Raw genomic sequence first — 17820 nt, 5'->3', positions numbered from 1 at the left:
TTTTTTTTTTTTTTTTTTTTTTTTTTTTTGGTATTGGGGATCAAACTTGGTTCCCTGTACGTTCGAGGCAGGCAGCAGAACCACTGAGTTAAATCCCCGGCCCCTTTGATTTTTTTGAGACAGGGTCTCATTATGTAGTTAAGACTTACCCGGAACTCACTACGTAGCCCAGGCTGGTCTCAAACTCACAGGATCTTCCTGCTTCAGCCTTCTGAATGCTGGGATTATAGGCGTGTGCTGCCACGCCTAGTTCAAAGGTGTTTTATGTGTACTGTATGTCAGGTGGAAATACATACATGATGGTGGATTACCATCCTGTGATGTCATGTCACAGATCTTTGAAGTCAGCGATGACTACAGACATGATGACACTACAGATATCTGCAAATGTTTTTGTTTTGAAACAAGGTCTTACTATGTAGTTCAGGCTGGCCTTGAACTTACTATGTAGCCTAGGCTGGCCTTGAATTCATGGCAATCCTCCAGCCTCTGCTCCCCAGTGCTGGGATGACAAGCATGTGCTACTACATCAGGCTAACGTCTGCAAAAAGTACAGAACAGGACCATTCTTACTAGCCTTCTAATTGTCTATAAATAAGTATGTATCTGTACAGCAGAGCAGGTTGCCAACCATGACCTTGATCTCTAATCTTTCCCCATTCAGGACTCACTGGAGACCTGCCCACCTGGTTGTCCTGGGGCCCCTGGCAGGGGCTTCCTTTACACCTCCCTAGCAAAGTTCTCTGGTTGTCTCCAGAAGGGTTCCTTTCTGGGATGGTCTCTGCAGGCTTAGCAAGCTCTGGGAGCCCTTGTTAGTGATCCCTGAAAGGCCCAGAATTTGCCTCAGAACCGTGTGACTTTGGGTCTTCTGTACGTAACCCTGTTATCTTGCTCAGCAGCTCAGCACCTGCTCTCAGGAATGTGGGTGGTGGAGAGGGTAGGGGATATTCCTGCCAGGGTTGAAGACTGCTGTGTCCAAATGTGTACACCCGTGTATGCACATACTTGGGCAGGCTCCTCTCCATTCCAAATTCCTTGCTGCTTTTTCCTAACTTTTTCTCTACAATAAGAGTTCAATACAACAAAGAGCAAGTGGCTGTTCCCCACTGAGTATTACTCCTGGACTGACCAAGACAATCAGGGAAAGGGTCTACCAACCAGTCTTCAGACAGGGCAGCCCAGGAGGCCAGGGAAGAACACTTGAGAAGCAATGACCTTCCCAACTGGAACTGATGAAGTCTCCCACGGGTTCTCTCCTCTGTGTGCTCAGGGTGGTGCATACACAACAGACCTTGTGGGTGTGCATACTTGTGTGCTCAATGCAGCTCAACACCTGGCCACTTGTAAACAGGGAGGCCTTGCTGCTTTCCTCCTGGGCTTGTCCTGAGATACCATCTGGATTTGGGCCACACCCATCTGGAAGCAATGCAATCACTTGTATCCCTTTATAGAGTGTGTAAACTTGGGGCCTGGGCCAAGATCTACTACAGTACCAGAATACTCACAGACCAAAGAATGGAGCCAGGCAGGTGACAAAGTCTTCCTTACACTCTCTCACAAATATGCAAAATCTTATGCAAAGGAATTAAGCCTTTGAACCAAGATCTCAAGCTATGATCACAATCTTTATCCAGCTTTTCAAACCTTCCAGGGTTGAGATCTGTGGACCTTCTTTGAGACAGTCTTGATAAGTTGCTAAATTTACCAAGCTTGGCTTGAATTTTTGATCCTCCTCCCTTAGCCTCCAAGAATGCTGGGCTTACAGGTATGCATCACGATGCCTAGCTCCAATGGGCACATTTGTATTGGGTGGCAAATACTCCTGCCAATGTCCAAAGTGCCAGACTTCTTTGAACATGAGATTCCAGCTGTTTGACCAATTACAAAACAAGTAAACACACAACTCCTGCACACAGTCCTGGGAGGGCAGTGATCATGCTATACAAGGTCCCCCAAAGAGCAAGAACAGTGTGCCTGGAAGAGTTGTGTGGAACACAACCTGTTCCTTACAGCTCACCCTGCTTCCAGCACAAGCCTGGCAGATAACAGGCTCTTGGAAAACAATGGTTGCTGGCTGGCTGGTTAAATTGAATGAATGTAGTCACATTGGTTTTGTTGAGTATTTCCATGATATAACGTAATTCCTGTTGTCCCATTGCCCAGCTGGCCTCTTCCTTGCCCAACACCCACCTGTAGTGGCAGATTGGGAATGAGGCAGGTCACCCCAAAGCCCACGAGCAGCAGGTTTGTAAAGGCAAAGGCCCTCATAGCATTGGTGATCTTCTGGATCTGTCGGTCCCGCTTCTTCTTCTCGCCTCTGTGGAGACAGAGCACCACAGGAGCTGGAGGTAGGAGGCCCTCCTAAGCAGCCAGGTGTCAGAGCCACGGCACATGGATAGCAAGACTCCTAGCCCACCCAAGCACATCCTGGGGACTGTGCCAGGGCTAGATGGGTACAAGGGATGCTACCTGGTCCACCTTCCTGATCAAACAGTGAATGAGAACCTCAGTGGAAGATCTCTGACACCAGAAGCCAGTCCTCAACACTCCATACTGCTCAGTGAAGAAAAATGAGCTCAAATGACAGGGTGTGAAGAGTGGAATATGCCAAGTTAGGATGTGGCAAAGCTTCACTTTGTCATTGGCTTCACTGAAATCTTGCAGGAAGCTGGTAATGAAGCCAGTTAATAAGCCAAATAAGGGAGTGAGTCCCTCTGGGGGGGCAGGAGAGGGTGGAAGGAAAATAAATATTCAGCAGATGGAACAGGGATGGGCACAAATAACCTCCTGGCTGTAGGACCTGACCTAGATAACAGGGCATTCTCTATAATTATTTCCTTGTGAATTAAATATTACTGATTCCAGTCTTACCACCCACACTGACATCCCATGGATGATCACACAGCATCCAAGAATGAATGCCAAGTGCTCGGAGATGTGCAGTGTCCCAGGCCCACTGGTGCTCATCTGTGTGACCTCAGGCAAATGACTCAAACTCTTAACTCCAGTTCCTGCATCTGTAGAATGGGTATAACACTTGTCCACATTTCTTTATGGTGTTGTAGGGCTTAACTGAGGCATTGTGTAGTAAGTGCTTGGAACTGGGCCTAATACAGTAAATAGCAGCTTTATTATGTTAAGGTGGAGTCACAGAAGATGGCAGTTAACTCATCCTCTGATCTTAGAGCCCAGCCGTTTCATCTTACAATAATCAACAAACCTATTAACACATCTGGTTGTAGCAGTTTACTATTCACACCGAGTGGAACAAACCCTCTAGGTAAGTAATGTTAGGATGGCCCCATGGTGCTGCCCATGCTAAGGATCTGAAGGCCATCCTGGGGAGGCATGGCTTTTTCCTCTGATTTGTCCTGTTTCCATCTGAGTGCCTCCCAAATTTTAGCAACCAAAGAATTTCCACAAAAGCGGGGAGACCTGAATGTGCAGTGCTGAGCTGGGCTTGGTCTTCCTGCTACCTATAAAACTGAGCTCACCCAGCCCATCTGCCTAACATGTGACTCGGTGGTCCTTCTCCAGGGGCTGGGCTCTGCCTACATACTGGTTATTGTCTTTCTCCTCAGGCTCCTCAGAGGTATCTTCACACTCCTTCAGCCTCCAGTCCATGATGTAGCCGATGACAGGCGCCGTCAGCAAGCATAGCAGCTGGAGTACACCGAAGATGGAGGTGTAGAGAGCAACTGGGGAGGAAGATGCTGCGTCACAGGGGCTCCTCGCACTGGCCCTGGAGAACAGGCTGGGCGGAATATGAAAGGGCCAATACCCACAGGCCCTGCTGGGGTCTGCTTCAGAGTCCCCTTTTCATTGAAGGTCTTGAGGGAAGCCCAGAGACCTTCATCTCTGAAATCAAAACTGGAACCAGGGTCAGGTCACCCAATTTTCTGCTCCAAATCCTCTGCTTGATTCCCAGAAATGGCTAATGAAATCCAGTATGTCACAATGGAAACCCTTCCTTCCAGAAGTTCCAGGAAGTCGCTATGACTTGGGAACCACAAAATTACCAATGCCCATGACTGAGGCTGTGTGTGATTGCTCATTAGTTTTTTTTGCTTTATTTATTTTTTAGTACCAGGGATTGAACTTGGGTCTCTGTGCTTGCAAAGCAGGCATCAGAACCACTGAGCTAAATCCCTGGCCCTGTTTTATTTTATTTTTGGTACTGGGGTTTGAACTCGGGACCTTTTACTTTCATTTTGTTTTGTTTTGTTTTTTGAGATAGGGTCTCACTATTTAGTTGAGACTGAACTGGAACTCACTATGTAGCCCAGGTTGGTCTCGAACTCATAGCAATCCTCCTGCCTCAGCCTCTCGAATGCCAGGATTGTAGGCATGTGCCAACATGCCCAGCAGGACCTTTTACTTTCAAGGCAGGCAGTGGAACCACTGAGTTAAATCCCGGGCCTGGTCATTAGTGAGTAATCTGACTTAAGGGCTTCCATCTTCAATGAGACTAAAACTTACTAGAGGGTTTCAGGGAAACAGCTGAAAGTCCATAGTAGCTCTGTCCCTAACCCCACAATTCTAGCCAAGAGGGGTGTCAGGAATTCAAGGTGAGAAACTTCAGGGTTAAGCATAGATTGGCTAAAAGCCAATCTAAAATCTTGACGCCCCCCCACCCTCACCCCGCTTACCTGTGGCCATCACTGCAGCAAGAGAGCAAAGGCAGAAGAGTAGAAAGAGAGAGGTTAATGGTAGAAAAAGTAATGACCATTACAGGTAGACAGGGCAAGGAGACAGGCTAGCCCAGGGCCAACACACACACACCACACCCCACCGAGTGCTCGGGCTCCTGGGAGCGAATCAGGGAGAGGGCTCAGCCCAGGCACCTGCTGACGTTCTCCTATCTGCTGGTGCTTTACCACAGCAGGCTGGTGAATCAGGCCTGTGTCACTGGCTGGGGACCATGATGGGGAAATAACATGCTGAGCAGGAAGCCTGGCATAATCAGCATCCCCTGCTACCATGTGGCCTTGTGGAAATGCTGCTCTGTCACAGTCACCTCCTGCCACACTCAGTGAGAAGAAAAGGTCAAAGACTTCAGCCAGGACAACCAGGCAAGACATCTGACAGCATGGATCTCCCCTAAACAGCCAGAGCTGCTCCTTCAACCCTGCTGCTTCCTGACCCCAGCGCAGTCCTTCTGGGAAGACAACCAGGCGGTGGATAGAGGGTACCAGAGAAGCAGGATGGGGAAAACCAATGTCCTGTCTGCCACAGACCAAACTTCCTGACCTGGTTTCCTCTGTATTTTTTTCTTTCTTTGCTGATACTGAAGGTGGGACCCAAGTCTCTCTCTCTCTCTCTCTCTCTCTCTCTCTCTCTCTCTGTCTCCCTGTCTCTCTCCTCTACACCCACACACACACACACACACACACACACACACACAAGGCCTTCACACACTACCAATGAGCTACATATACAGCCCTTTTATTGTTTTTAATTTTATTTTGAGACAAGGCTTCACTAAGTTTCCCAGGTTGGCCTTAAACTTGTGGTCCTCCTGCCTCAGCCTCCTGAAGAGCTGGGATCACAGATGGATCACCAGGCTGACTTTTTCAATGTAGGATATAGTTGGAAAAAATTCCTCTTGGGCCACAAAGCATTTCAGACAACTTGATTTATCAAAGTCCCCAATGGCCAGGGACTGCCTCCCATTGCATACCTCAGCGCTTCCAGCTCTCTGGGCCTGAGAATTTATAATATAGGGTGTTTACACAAGATCAATCAGCTTTTCCAAAAATATGTCCATCAGAATTTAATGTGCGTTAATTAAAAAGGGATCTCCTGGGCATGGCAGCACACATCTGTAGTCCCAATTACTCAAGAAACTGAGATGAAATGATTTCTTGAGCTCAGGAGTTCACAACCAGCCTAGGCAACATTGCCAAGACTCCATCTCTTCATACAAAGAAATTTAAAAAAAAAAATTTTTTTAAAAAGGATTCTCATAGTAGAAATCTGGGTGAACATCAATGGACTAAATAAATACAAATAGCACTTGGGCTGGGGATGTATCTCAGTGGTGCAGTGCCTGCCAAGTACAAGGTCCTGAGTTCAATCCCTGGTACCAAAAAAAAAAAAAAAAAAAAAGAAAAAAGTAAACAGATCACCCAAAGGCCTCTTCTGTATTTACATTTAGGCCAACCTTCCCCACCTGCCAAGTACTAGGTGTCACATCCAGGGAACTCTACCACTGACTTACACATCTAAGTCTTTTTCACTGTATTTTTTGTTTTAGAAAAGGTCTTGCTAACTTGCCAAGATTGGCCTTGAACTTTTGCAGTTTTTTTGGGTTTTTTTTTTTGGTACCAGGGATCAAATTCAGGACCTTGTACTTACAAGGCAGGTTTAGTGCCACTGAGCTAAATCCCTGGCCCCTGGCCTTGAACTGTTTTTTTTTTTTTTTTTGGTACCAGAGATCGAACTCAGGTCCTTGCACTTTTGAGGCAGGCTGTGGAACCACTGAGCTAAATCCCCAGCCCTGGCCTTGAACTTTTGATCGTCCTGCCTCAGAGTCCTGAGTAGCTGGGGCCTACCCACCCCTTGTGCCACCACCCCTGGCACATTATGAATTTCTGCACATGATATTCAACATTTCTCCACTTTGTGCCACCACCAGTCTTCCAGCATCATCAGATTGGATTCCCCCTTTGATATCTTTTCCTTTTGTTGAAGTAGGAATTCTTATCCCTGTTAAAAACTGCTTTGGTTCCTTACAAGGCCTACAGTGTCTTCCTCTTGATAAAAACAAGTAAACCAACAAAGGAAAGTTGCATGCCAGTGAGGCTGCCAATAAAAAGGATTTGCCGAATGTGTTTGTCCCGTTTGGGATGACTAAAGCTGACTCAGCTTGGGCCCTAGGGAAGTTCTGAATTTCTTTGCAGGAACAAAATCTCTAGTCAGCTCAAGATCTTCCTCATTGTTGTGTGGGTTATCAGTTCTGTTTCCCGCAGTTAACAAGCCTCAACTGGATCACACACTCCCGGGGAGCCTCAGTTTCATGGTGCAGGACACAGATCCTACTGTGGGCCCTGCTGCCCCAGAGTCTCTAGCCAGGACACCTGTCCTCAGCTGTGGTCCCCAAGACCTCCAGGTGCCAAGTATGTGGTCTCCAGGGGACCCCTGGTATGGGGCTGGGTCTGATGCCTTTCCAGGAGCGCTCAGGTGGAGAACGCGGCTCTGTGGAGTATTTTCATTACAGACACACCCTCGGCCCTCCCCTGGGACCTGGAAAAACATACCCCACACCCTCAACACATGAAGCTATTTTAGTCCTTCCCTCCCTCCTATACCAGGAAACCCTGACGGGGACATGAAAGAACAGTCAGGCTGGCTATGATGAAACAGACAAACAGTGTCCTAGATGCTGCCATCCCACAGCCCTGTGGGTCTGGCTCAGCCTAACACGATCCAGCCAGTGCCAAGGGGCCCGACTCTGGCCAGGGGGAGTGACTGGCACTCTGGGGCCCCTCCCTTGACTTTGTGCCCTGAGCTTCAGGGGACACCTACCTGTCTTCTGGTCACCGCTGACCAGGAACTCGAGGATGCTGTTCATGGCCCCCATGTAGAAGATGAGCCGCAGCTGCGTGACGCACATGGTGACCAGGCTGAGCAGCAGGATGGGGCTAAACACGCTGTGCATGAATGAGGGTGCTGCTGTGGGGAGAGGGTGTGGGGCTCAGGGCTGAGCACAGGGCCCAGCCACTCCTGGGGGCCCAATGTGCACACTGATCACTCCACTGAAGGCAGGGGGAACCAAGGGACCAGGCCCCAGTGGGGTTCATGGTACTGGAGCTGGGCAAATCCCCTAACCCAGTGATGGCGAACCTTTCAAAGCTTTCAATAATACAAATAGCTGGCTGTGGCAAGGGTGCCATAGGTTTGCCTTCACTGCCCAACCTCCCTGAGCTTTAATCGAGTGTGCTCATCTGCACACAGGGCAGATGCTGCTACCTCCCCTTTCAGGATGAAGTGGAAATTTAGTGAGATGTTTCCCACACAGCCTTGGCCAGCACTGGCTGCAGTCAGGAGATCACTGGGGCTGTCACTCCAGCTCTGGACTGGGAGCTCCCCTGAGTGCTCGGGGTGTGGATGCAGATGCCCTGCCGATGTCTCAGGCAGCCCCTGAAGGCGAGGGCTGCTAAGTGGGTACCTGCAGTGTCTGGCTGGCATTTCACCTCCAGGTCGATGGTGGACAGGCACAGCTTGTGGCCCTCTTGCAGTGCGGCTTGCTCCTTGGCACTCCTCATGGAGCTGCCCACGCTCAGGCGGCGCCCCACGGTGGTCACCTGCTTGTAGAACTGCTTCCCTGTGATCTTGTGGTCAAATCCCAGCCAGCTGAACTTAATCTTCACCCTGGAGGCCATGGGAGAGTGCTTGTTGGTGCCACAGGACGTTGGCTGGCACGAGGATAGAGGCAGAGAGCATGCCTACTTACGAGTAGTCCATGTCCTCCGGCCCTGGGAAGGGCTCCAGTGGCCAGTTAAAGAAGCAGTTGAGGAAAACCAGCCCGGAACAGGCGGCCTCTGTGGGGGCAAGTTAGAGTGGGCAGGGGGCACCTGGCAGCTCCTGGCCCACTGAGCTGAGCTGTGTGAGCAGACACAGTGCCACTGGCCGGGCTGTTCGGTCATCAGAAACTCTGTCTTATAGTAACCCAATTCATCGAACCCTGACATTAACCCTTTGTGCCTTCAACTTGGACCAAACGTCACCATCTTGGGGAAGCCTCTGGGGGCAAGTTAGAGTGGGCAGGGGGCACCTGGCAGCTCCTGGCCCACTGAGCTGAGCTGTGTGAGCAGACACAGTGCCACTGGCCGGGCTGTTCGGTCATCAGAAACTCTGTCTTATAGTAACCCAATTCATCGAACCCTGACATTAACCCTTTGTGCCTTCAACTTGGACCAAACGTCACCATCTTGGGGAAGCCTCAGCTGAACACCCCGTCACTATCACAGTCCTGTCTCCCTGGCTCACAATAAACAGTCCTGGCTGACATTATAGCATTTCTTGATTCATTTGCTTGTCTACTGTTAGTCCAGCTCCCTGAGGACAGGATTGTGAGCCTTGCCCACAGAGGTCTCTCCAGTACATGTGGCATGTGCTCAGACAGGCATAGAAAAATGCATCTGGCTTTGCCACCTGTGAAACGGATGTGACACTGGCACAGGTCCTCATGGTGTGGAGTGAAGGTAGGGAGTCCTGGCAGAGAGCTGAGCACTTGGCCAGCAAGTGGGCAGCCTGCCGAACGCTAATGAGCAGTTGCTGTTTTCATGAGCACCATTTATTTCTAGCACCTATATCAGGGTCCCCAAAGTCCTGGCACAAAACTCCCCAGCTGTCCAGGGAGGCCAGCAGTTAGACACTGCAAAGAAGAAGGGGAATTTGTGGGCTCCTCTCCATGACCCAGGAGCAACAATATCCCGGAAAGTCCAAGGGATAGCTGGCCCCAGATTCCTGCCTCCTGTCCTGATTTCCAGTAACCTGTGACTCCATTCCTCACCAGCAGCATCCTCTCACACCCCTGGAGAGGTGGTCTGGACTTGTGCTGGTGCTAGGAAAGGAGAAGCCCCTGCTGAAGGTAATAGAGCACTAGGGTTTGAGAAGGGACCAGGTTGAGAGCTGTGAGGTTTCTGCACCATGCTAACCCTTTGTGACTTACACAGGGTTAGAATCCTGCCTGGGAGGGAAACAGCTGAACCAACTTGGCTGAGGAGCAGTGCTTTAGGCTAATTGGGAGCAAGAGACCGACAACAACAGGCTGAGGGGAGGGGGGCGCAGAACTGGAGGTGAGCCTACCCCCAGCCTGGGGTCATGCACCAACGTAACAGGCTGAGGGGAGGGGGGCGCAGAACTGGAGGTGAGCCTACCCCCAGCCTGGGGTCATGCACCAACGTGACATTCTTGAGTCTCTCGTCTCACATGGTTTAATGATTTTCTTTTTCTTGCTTGTGGTGCCCAGGTGTATCCTGCCCCGAGGGAGGGAGCAGGCAGCTCTCAGGACCACCAGTGACTCTCTCTCTCTCTCTCTCGGTCAGGGAGGGTTGGAGGAGTCACTGCACAGACACTGGACAGGATAAATGTGCTGGAAACCCACTGGTGATACCCTCACCTTGATTCCTGGGAAGGTGACTGCCGAGGAGGCGTAGGATCCAATCATCAAGGCAATAAACGTGGATCGAAGGTCACCGAACATGTTGGGCAGCTGAGAGGACAGAAAGAGAAAAGGTTTAGGAGGAAGGAAAAGAGAATCGAGGCCTTGTCAGGCACCGTCCCTCACCTGTGCTCTCGTGCAATTCCCAAGGTAGTCATCCAGGGTAATTACTACTGCTAATTGCAAGCTTTCCCTTCCTGGACTGAGGTGGGAGGAGTGTAATGAAGAAATTGAACTTCAAATCCAAAGAGACGGTGGTTTCACTTTCTAGCTAGCAATTTTCCTCCTCTGATTCTGCCACAGGCTTCCTGGCTTTGCAAGATTACACCAAGATGCCATAGAGCAAAACTATGAGCCTAAGGTACCTCTTGTTAAGAAATAAGAATCTTTTTGGGGATAAACATTATCATTTCATAAATAAAAATACCCAGAGTCCCAGAAAGGTGAGATGTCATCAAAGGCTGCTTTCTGTTTCATGATAGTAAATTTCTGGAAGGTGCCAATCAGAATTCTCCAGTTTCCTCAGGGTAACAATGCTTCTGCATTCCCAAGTCCAAGTAGGGGATTCCCTTTCCGTCCTAGTGACTGACAGGTACCCGAAGAGGCCACTGGCTAGCATAGCAGGGTTCACACTCTGTTCCAACAAGCCACTACTCTCATCCTATAGGAACATGACTTCGAGACCAACCCTTGGATTTGTAGCAATCTAGGCATGGTCCAATACTACAACGGGGCTGTGGATGCAGACAGATTTGGGGCAAATAATATCTTCCAAGCAACCTCGGAAGGGTGCACTGTGTTAGCTTTGCTAACCTATTTCACTGAATTCAGGCTGCTTTTATGGAGCTAAGCTACTGACACACAGGGACCTCCCTTATTTGTATCGAGTCATTTCTGTGTCGTCAAGCAGAGTCACTGCAAGAAAATTCATGGTTGCTAAATAGAGGTAGTGGGAACTTAGCTCTATGTCTGTCCCTAATCATTCCTGCCTGGTTTTCCCCACAAAAACAGACATTATCAAAATTCAAAACTTCCGTGCTTTAAACATTACCAAGAAGGCGAAAAGTGAATGGAAGAACATTTTCACAAATCTCGTATTTGATAAAGGGTTTGTATGTGGAATATACAGATAACCTCTATAACTCAATACCAGAAAAGGTAAGTAACACATTTTAAAAATGGGCAAAGTATTTGAATAGGCTTCTCACCAAAGGATATATAAAAATGGCCAATAAGTATATGAAATGATACACATCATTAAGCAGAGAAATGCAAATCAGAGCCTCATGAGATACCACTTGATACCGTAATATCAGGGTGGCCATAATACAGATAGTAACAAATGTTGGTGAGAATGTAGAGGAATTGGAATTGTTATGCACCTCCAATGGGGAGTAAAGTGGTACGATCACTTTGGAAAACAGTCCAGGAGTTCTTCACACAGTTAAGATAATCATATGAGGGCCAGGGATTTAGCTCAGTGGTGCCACTACCTGCCTCACAAGCGTTAAGGACCCAAATTCAATGCCCAGTACCAAAAAAAAAAAATAAAAATAAAATCATACCACCCATTCCCACCTAGGAAAATACCCAAGAAAAACCGTAAATCATGTCTACACAAAAACGTGTACATGAGTATTTATACCAGTATTTCTCCCTTCCTTCCTTTTCTTTTTCTTTCTCCCTCCCTCCCTTCCTTCTTTTTTTTTGTATGTTCCCCAGTACTGAGAATTGAACCCAGGGCCACACTAGACAAGTACTCCACTTCTGAGCTACACCTTACTGTATCTGAGAGACAGGGTTTCACTAAATCGGCCTCAAACTTGTGAGTAGCTGGGATTATAGGGATGTACAACCACAGCTGGCTACTAGCATTCTTCCTACCAGCCCAAAAGTGCAAACAATCTGAATGTCCACCAGTAGATGAACAAATAAGCAAAATGTGGTATATTCAAACACACACACATCATTTGGTCATAAAAAGGGGCAGACATACTGATTCATGCTACAGCACAGACAACTTTGGAAACATTATGCTAAATGAAAGAAGTCAGATAAAAAAAACCCACATGTTCCATGATTGCATTTATGTGAAATGTCTCAAATAGGTAAATCCTTAGAGACATAGAGTAGATTAGAAGACCAGGTTGTAAATAGGGAGAGACTGCTAATGATTGTAGGGCTCTTTTTTTTTTTTGAGACAGGGTCTGACTACGTAGTTGAGATTGACCTGGAACTCACTATATAACAGCCCAGGCTGCTGGTCTCAAACTCACAGCGATAATCCTGCCTCAGCTTCCTGAGTGCTGGGATTATAGGCATGTGCCACCACACCCAGCTCAAGTGCAGGGTTTTCTGGTGGAGGTGACACCACTGAATGTAGTGATAAAGGCATAACTATGTGAATACACCAAAGAGACAATGAATTATACCCTTTAAGCGAAATGAGTGGCATATGAATTATATGTAAATAATGGTATTGAAAAAATATGGGTAACCAGATACAGTGGAACATGCTGTAATCCCAGGACTCAAGAGGATGAGACAGGAGGATGACAAGTTCAAGGCCAGATTGGGCTACACAGAGACCTCAAGGCCAGTCTGGACTATATAGTGAGACCCTGTTTCAAAAAAAAAGGGGTAAGTGTAGAGTCAGGGATTTAATTTAGCTCAGTGGTGCCACCGCCTAATATGTGACTGGGGTGGCCAAACAGGCTCCTCAAAGAATTCCTAGTACAGCCAGACATGGTGGCAACATGCTTAAGGCAGGAAGCTGAGGCAGGGGTATCACAGATTCACCCCCAGCCTGGGCAGCTTAGTAACTTAGCAAAACTTTGTCTCAGAAAGTAAAAAGAGCTGGGGATGTAGCTCAGTGCAAAGGTCCTGAGTTCAATCCCCAGGGGAAGAAAAAAGCCAAACAAAGTAAACAAACAAACCAATTCCTAGCACACATCAAAAGCTCCTCCCCTGCAGAGTGGACCCTCTGTTTTCCTAGACTTCTCTGAGAGGGTTAGAGAGGGTTAAGGGAAGGGCACAGGAGACAATGGAAGTGTGATGTGCTCCCATGAAGCCAGACACACCCAAGTGAGCACAAAAGGTGCTCAACTGTACCCTGACACCTGCCTCCCAGGTATGCTGTGGTTCAAAGGACATGCTTGGTCTGAGCTGACACAGCAACACTACTTCGCACTGGTCCTGCCAGCAAAGCAGCTTTGTGGCAGAGACACCCTGGGGCCAACCCTAGCGAGGACACAGAGAAGAGGTATGCCTGTGTGGAAGTGGGAACTGCTCCCATCTGGATTCCACGTCCGGCCAGGGAAGGCAAAGAAAGAAAAGGATCATGGGATCAAAAAGACTTAGAACACAACCCAGAGGAGTAGATGGAGGCCCAATGCCCAGCCTCTTTGGTGCAAGGTCAAGCCTGGTAAACATCTTGCACTGGAGAATGGACCTATGTGTACATAGAGCAGAGTCCCCAAAACAGAATCACCTTTGGGCACAAACTGTTCAACAGGGCAAAAGACCATGCAGAGAAGCAGACAGATTGCAGCGCTTTCTTAATCTCAGGCCTGCCTGAACCCTCACCCAGGCTGGAGGCCAATAACGACGGAGACAGTAGGTGAGCACACAGCGCTGCCTGGGGCTTGGGAGCCTTCTCACACTTGATCCTGCTGGGAAAGGGCAGGAACCTGGGAGATGAGGCTGATTTCCCATCTATCCCCAGATGAGACCCTTACCCTCAGGCCTGGACAAAGGCAGCAGCTTTCTAGCTGTCAGCCTCTCCCTGCCAGAAATGTTCTTATCATTACCCAGAAAATCCTTCTCCCACATGTGTTATTTTGGTTATCAGTGCCATTCCAGTACAGGGTAGAACCTCAGGGCAAACCATAGTAGACAGTCCTGACAATACCTACATCTTGTACAGTAAATAATGACCATTTTTCCAGATTAGAACATGTAATATATGCTGTATCTGTTATAAAACATTGAGAACAAAGAAAGTAGAGTGAAACTCAGGCATGGTGGCACATTCCTATAATCCCAGATAACTCAGGAGGCTGAGGCAGGATGATCACTGTGTTCAAGGCCAGCCTGAACTACGTAGTATCTTGTCTCAAAAAAAAAAAAAAAAAAAAAAAAAAGTATGTGTATGGGGGCTGTAGAGCTGAGCATGGTCCCAGCACTCTGGAAGGATGAGGCAGGAGGAAATTCATGTGCAGCCTAGGCGACTTGGTGACTCAGCAAGACCTTGTCTCAAAATTGTAAGAAAAGAAGGGACGGCCAGGGATTTAGCTCAGTGGTGCTGACACCTGCCTTGCAAATGCAAGGTCCTGAGTTCAATCTCTGGTTCCAAAAAAGAAAGAAAAGGTGGGGACACTGGGGATACAGCTCAATGTGAAGGCTCTAGGTTCAATCCCCAGTACCACACACACACACACACACACACACACACACACACACACACACAAAAAAAAAGAAGAAGAAAAGGAGCTGGAGATGTACACACCTCAGCAGTAGGACACTTGCCCAGCATATGTGATGTCTTGAGTTCTGTTCATTTTCCAGCACCACAAAATAACAATAATAACAGCAAAAATAACAACAAAAATAAAAATCACCCTCTTATAGGCATGTTACCTTTCTGATGTATAGTTCTCTTTCATCTTTTTCCTATAAATATCTGTCAATTTTTAACATAACTGGGATCATATGGAACATATTGTTTTATAAACTTTCTTTTTTTGCAGCACTGGGGTTTGAACCTAGGTCCTAGAACCTGCTAGGCATGCACTCTACTACTGAGCTACATCCTCAGCCCCTCTTTTTCTTTTTTTATTTTGAGACAGGGTCTGACTAAGTTGCCCAGGCTGGCCTTGAACCTTTGATTCTCCTGACTCAGCCTCCCACAGTGCTGCGATGACAGAGATGTATCACCACCCCCCTTGTCTCAGATGGGTCTTACTACATTGCCAAGCCTTTTCTCAAGCTTCTGGTTTCAAGTGATTTCAAGTGATCCTTCTGCCTCCGCTTTGCAAATAGCTGGCACTGTGGGGTGCACCAGTGTAGCTGGCTAACATTTTCTTTTTACTCAAAATATTATAAATGTTTTCTAATATCATTCACTGTTCTTTTTTTTTTTTTTTTTTTTTTTTTTTTTTTTTTTTGGTACTAGGGATTGGACTCGGGTCCTTGCATTTCCAACGCAGGCCACTGAACCACTGAGCTAAATCCCCGGCTCACTATTCTTGTTCAACACAATCTTAATGACTGCCTAGAATTTTCTGGTCTGGAAGGCCTATAATTTACACAATCATTTCTCTGATGTTGGACGTCAGGTCTTTTAAAGTTTTTATCATAAATAACATTTCAATGTTTCAATGAATATTCTTTTTGTTTGTTTTGGTACCAGGATCAAACTCAGGACCTTGAACTTGCAAAGCAGGTGGTGGCGGCACCAATGAGCTAAATCCCTGGCCCTCAATGAATATTCTTGAAGATAAACATAAATGCACACAGCTATTATTTCCTTAAGGTAAATTTCCAAAATAATAATTAGGTAAAAAGAAATACACATTCTTGCCAGACATGGCGGCGCACACTTGTAATCCCAGTACTTTGGGAGGCTGAGGCAGAGGAATCTCAGTAAGTTTGAGGCCAGCCTGGGCTACATAATGAGTTCAAGGCCCATATAAACTATATAGTGAGAAATTGTCTCAGAAAAAAAGAAAAGAAAAACACATTTTTTAAGGTTTTGTGATATACTGTGATGAACTGCCCTCCGGGATATACAAATATGAATACACCCGCAACAGTGTAGCAGGGTCTGTTTAACAGACCCATCATTGTGTGCTGTCATTATTCTTAACCTTTGCTACTTTACCAGTACCTTTGTCTTAAAACCATATTTTTGGCTGCGTGTATAGGTCAGTGGTAGAGGACTTAGATAGTGTACGTGAGGGCCCTGGGTTTGACCCTCAGCATCACACACACACACAAATCCTCATTTATTTGTGTATGTGAACAAAATTGATCTGTGACCGATATTTGCCTCAAAATCATCTGGATGGTGGGTGGAAGTAAAAATGAAACAAGACTGCCTACAAGATGGCAACTGCTGGAGTTGTACAATAGGTGTATGAGGTTCATTACACTAGTCTCTCTAAAACCAAGTATGTGTATATTTTTCTATAATTTAAAAAATTGAAGAAAAAAGCACACGTATTTGATTTCTAATGATATGGAACATTTTTCTCCAACTTTAAAATTCAGTCAAAGGGCCGGGGATTTAGCTCAGTGGTGCCACTGCCTGCCTTGCAAGCGCAAGGTCCTGAGTTTGATCCCACGTAAGAAAAAAAAAAAGTTGGAAAAATCAGTCACTAATATTCCTCACTCGTCCTTTTTTCTATGAGGATGTTCCTCTTCCTGTATTCATTTTCTAAAAGTTCATTATATTCAAAGACCTTGAGTTTTCCCACACACTGCAAGCATTTTTCCTAGTTTGTCATTTAACTCCTCCTTTGTTTCAAATGGTTTTTGAGCCTTTTTTGTTTGTTTGTGTTTTGTTTTTTGTTTTTTGAGACAGGGTCTCACTCACTATGTAGTTGAGACTGACTTGGAACTCACTATGTAGCCCAGTCTGATCTCGAACTCACAGCGATCCTCCTGCCTCAGCCTCCCAAGTGCTGGGATTACAGGCATGAGCCACCACGCCAGGCTCAAATGGTTTTTGAGCTTTAAGTAGGCAGGCAAAAGTATGTTTTGCCCTTTACGGACTGCCTAGTGTTTGTGCCAGGTGAAAACTCTTTGGAAAGACCTCTGAGGTTGACCTTGAGCAATGAAACCCAAAACAGAAACATTCTGACAAAAGTCAGTGTGTGGTCACAAAAGAATAAGCAGTGTAGGAGAAGACAGGATTTCTCTGTGGACACAGTTTACTTTTTAAAATGGTAATACTAATTGGCATTTTATCATTCAACCTGAAGCCTTCTTTCTTCCTCCTACAGCTGTTATGCCTGCCAGAGGAGACTGCTCAGGAAAAGCTTGCTCAGATTTCCTTATTATTAAGTAATAACATATGTAATAATAGCAATCACAGCTGGGCACTTGGGAGGCTGAGGCAGGATGATCGCTGTGAGTTCGAGACCAGCCTGGGCTACATAGTGAGTTCCAGGTCAGTCTCAACTACATAGTGAGACCCTGTCTCAAAAAAAAAAAAAAAAATCTTTTGTGTGTGTGTGTACCAGGGATTGAACCTGGGACCTTGCGCTTGCAAAGCAGACAGTGGCACTGCTGAGCTAAGTCCCTGGCCCAAGCAACCACTTTTAATACCTAATTAATTCTCAAAGCGGCCAGGTGTAGTGGTGCATGCCTACAGCCCCAGTACTTGGGAGGCTGAGGCAGCAGGATTGCCATGAGTTTGAGGCCAGCCTGGCTACAGAGTAAGACCTTGTCTCAGAGAAAAACCAAAACACAACCTACACTCCTAAAAGCAACTGTGTAAGGTATCATTTATCATTTTTCTTTTTCTTAGTCTGGGTAATGAAACTAATACATCACACTACTACCAAGCACTCTATCACTGAGCCATATCCCAGCCCATCATCCTCAATTAATGAGTACAAAACAAGAGTCAAGGCGCTGCCTGTGGTGGT

General features: G+C 46.9%; 1 protein-coding gene across 1 annotated transcript in view; it reads right to left on the bottom strand.

Annotated features, from left to right (window-relative positions):
- Positions 1–17820, bottom strand: part of Slc43a2 (solute carrier family 43 member 2) — a gene marked incomplete at its 5' end in the record, with an annotated part of 39830 nt that overhangs the window by 3338 nt on the left and 18672 nt on the right. The window contains 8 exons of the mRNA XM_033762735.1: positions 2191–2317; positions 3560–3698; positions 4650–4661; positions 7528–7674; positions 8171–8373; positions 8456–8543; positions 9421–9457; positions 10121–10219. Coding sequence (XP_033618626.1) covers positions 2191–2317; positions 3560–3698; positions 4650–4661; positions 7528–7674; positions 8171–8373; positions 8456–8543; positions 9421–9457; positions 10121–10219 — 852 coding nt within the window. The remainder of the gene's footprint in view (positions 1–2190; positions 2318–3559; positions 3699–4649; positions 4662–7527; positions 7675–8170; positions 8374–8455; positions 8544–9420; positions 9458–10120; positions 10220–17820) is intronic.

Source organism: Fukomys damarensis, unplaced genomic scaffold, assembly GCF_012274545.1.
Source record: "Fukomys damarensis isolate Sample0158 unplaced genomic scaffold, DMR_v1.0_HiC HiC_scaffold_13, whole genome shotgun sequence".
In the NCBI taxonomy this organism is placed as follows: Eukaryota; Metazoa; Chordata; class Mammalia; order Rodentia; family Bathyergidae; genus Fukomys; species Fukomys damarensis.
The sequence above is the reverse complement of the archived record's forward strand: the minus strand, read 5'-3'. Positions and strand labels throughout refer to the sequence as shown.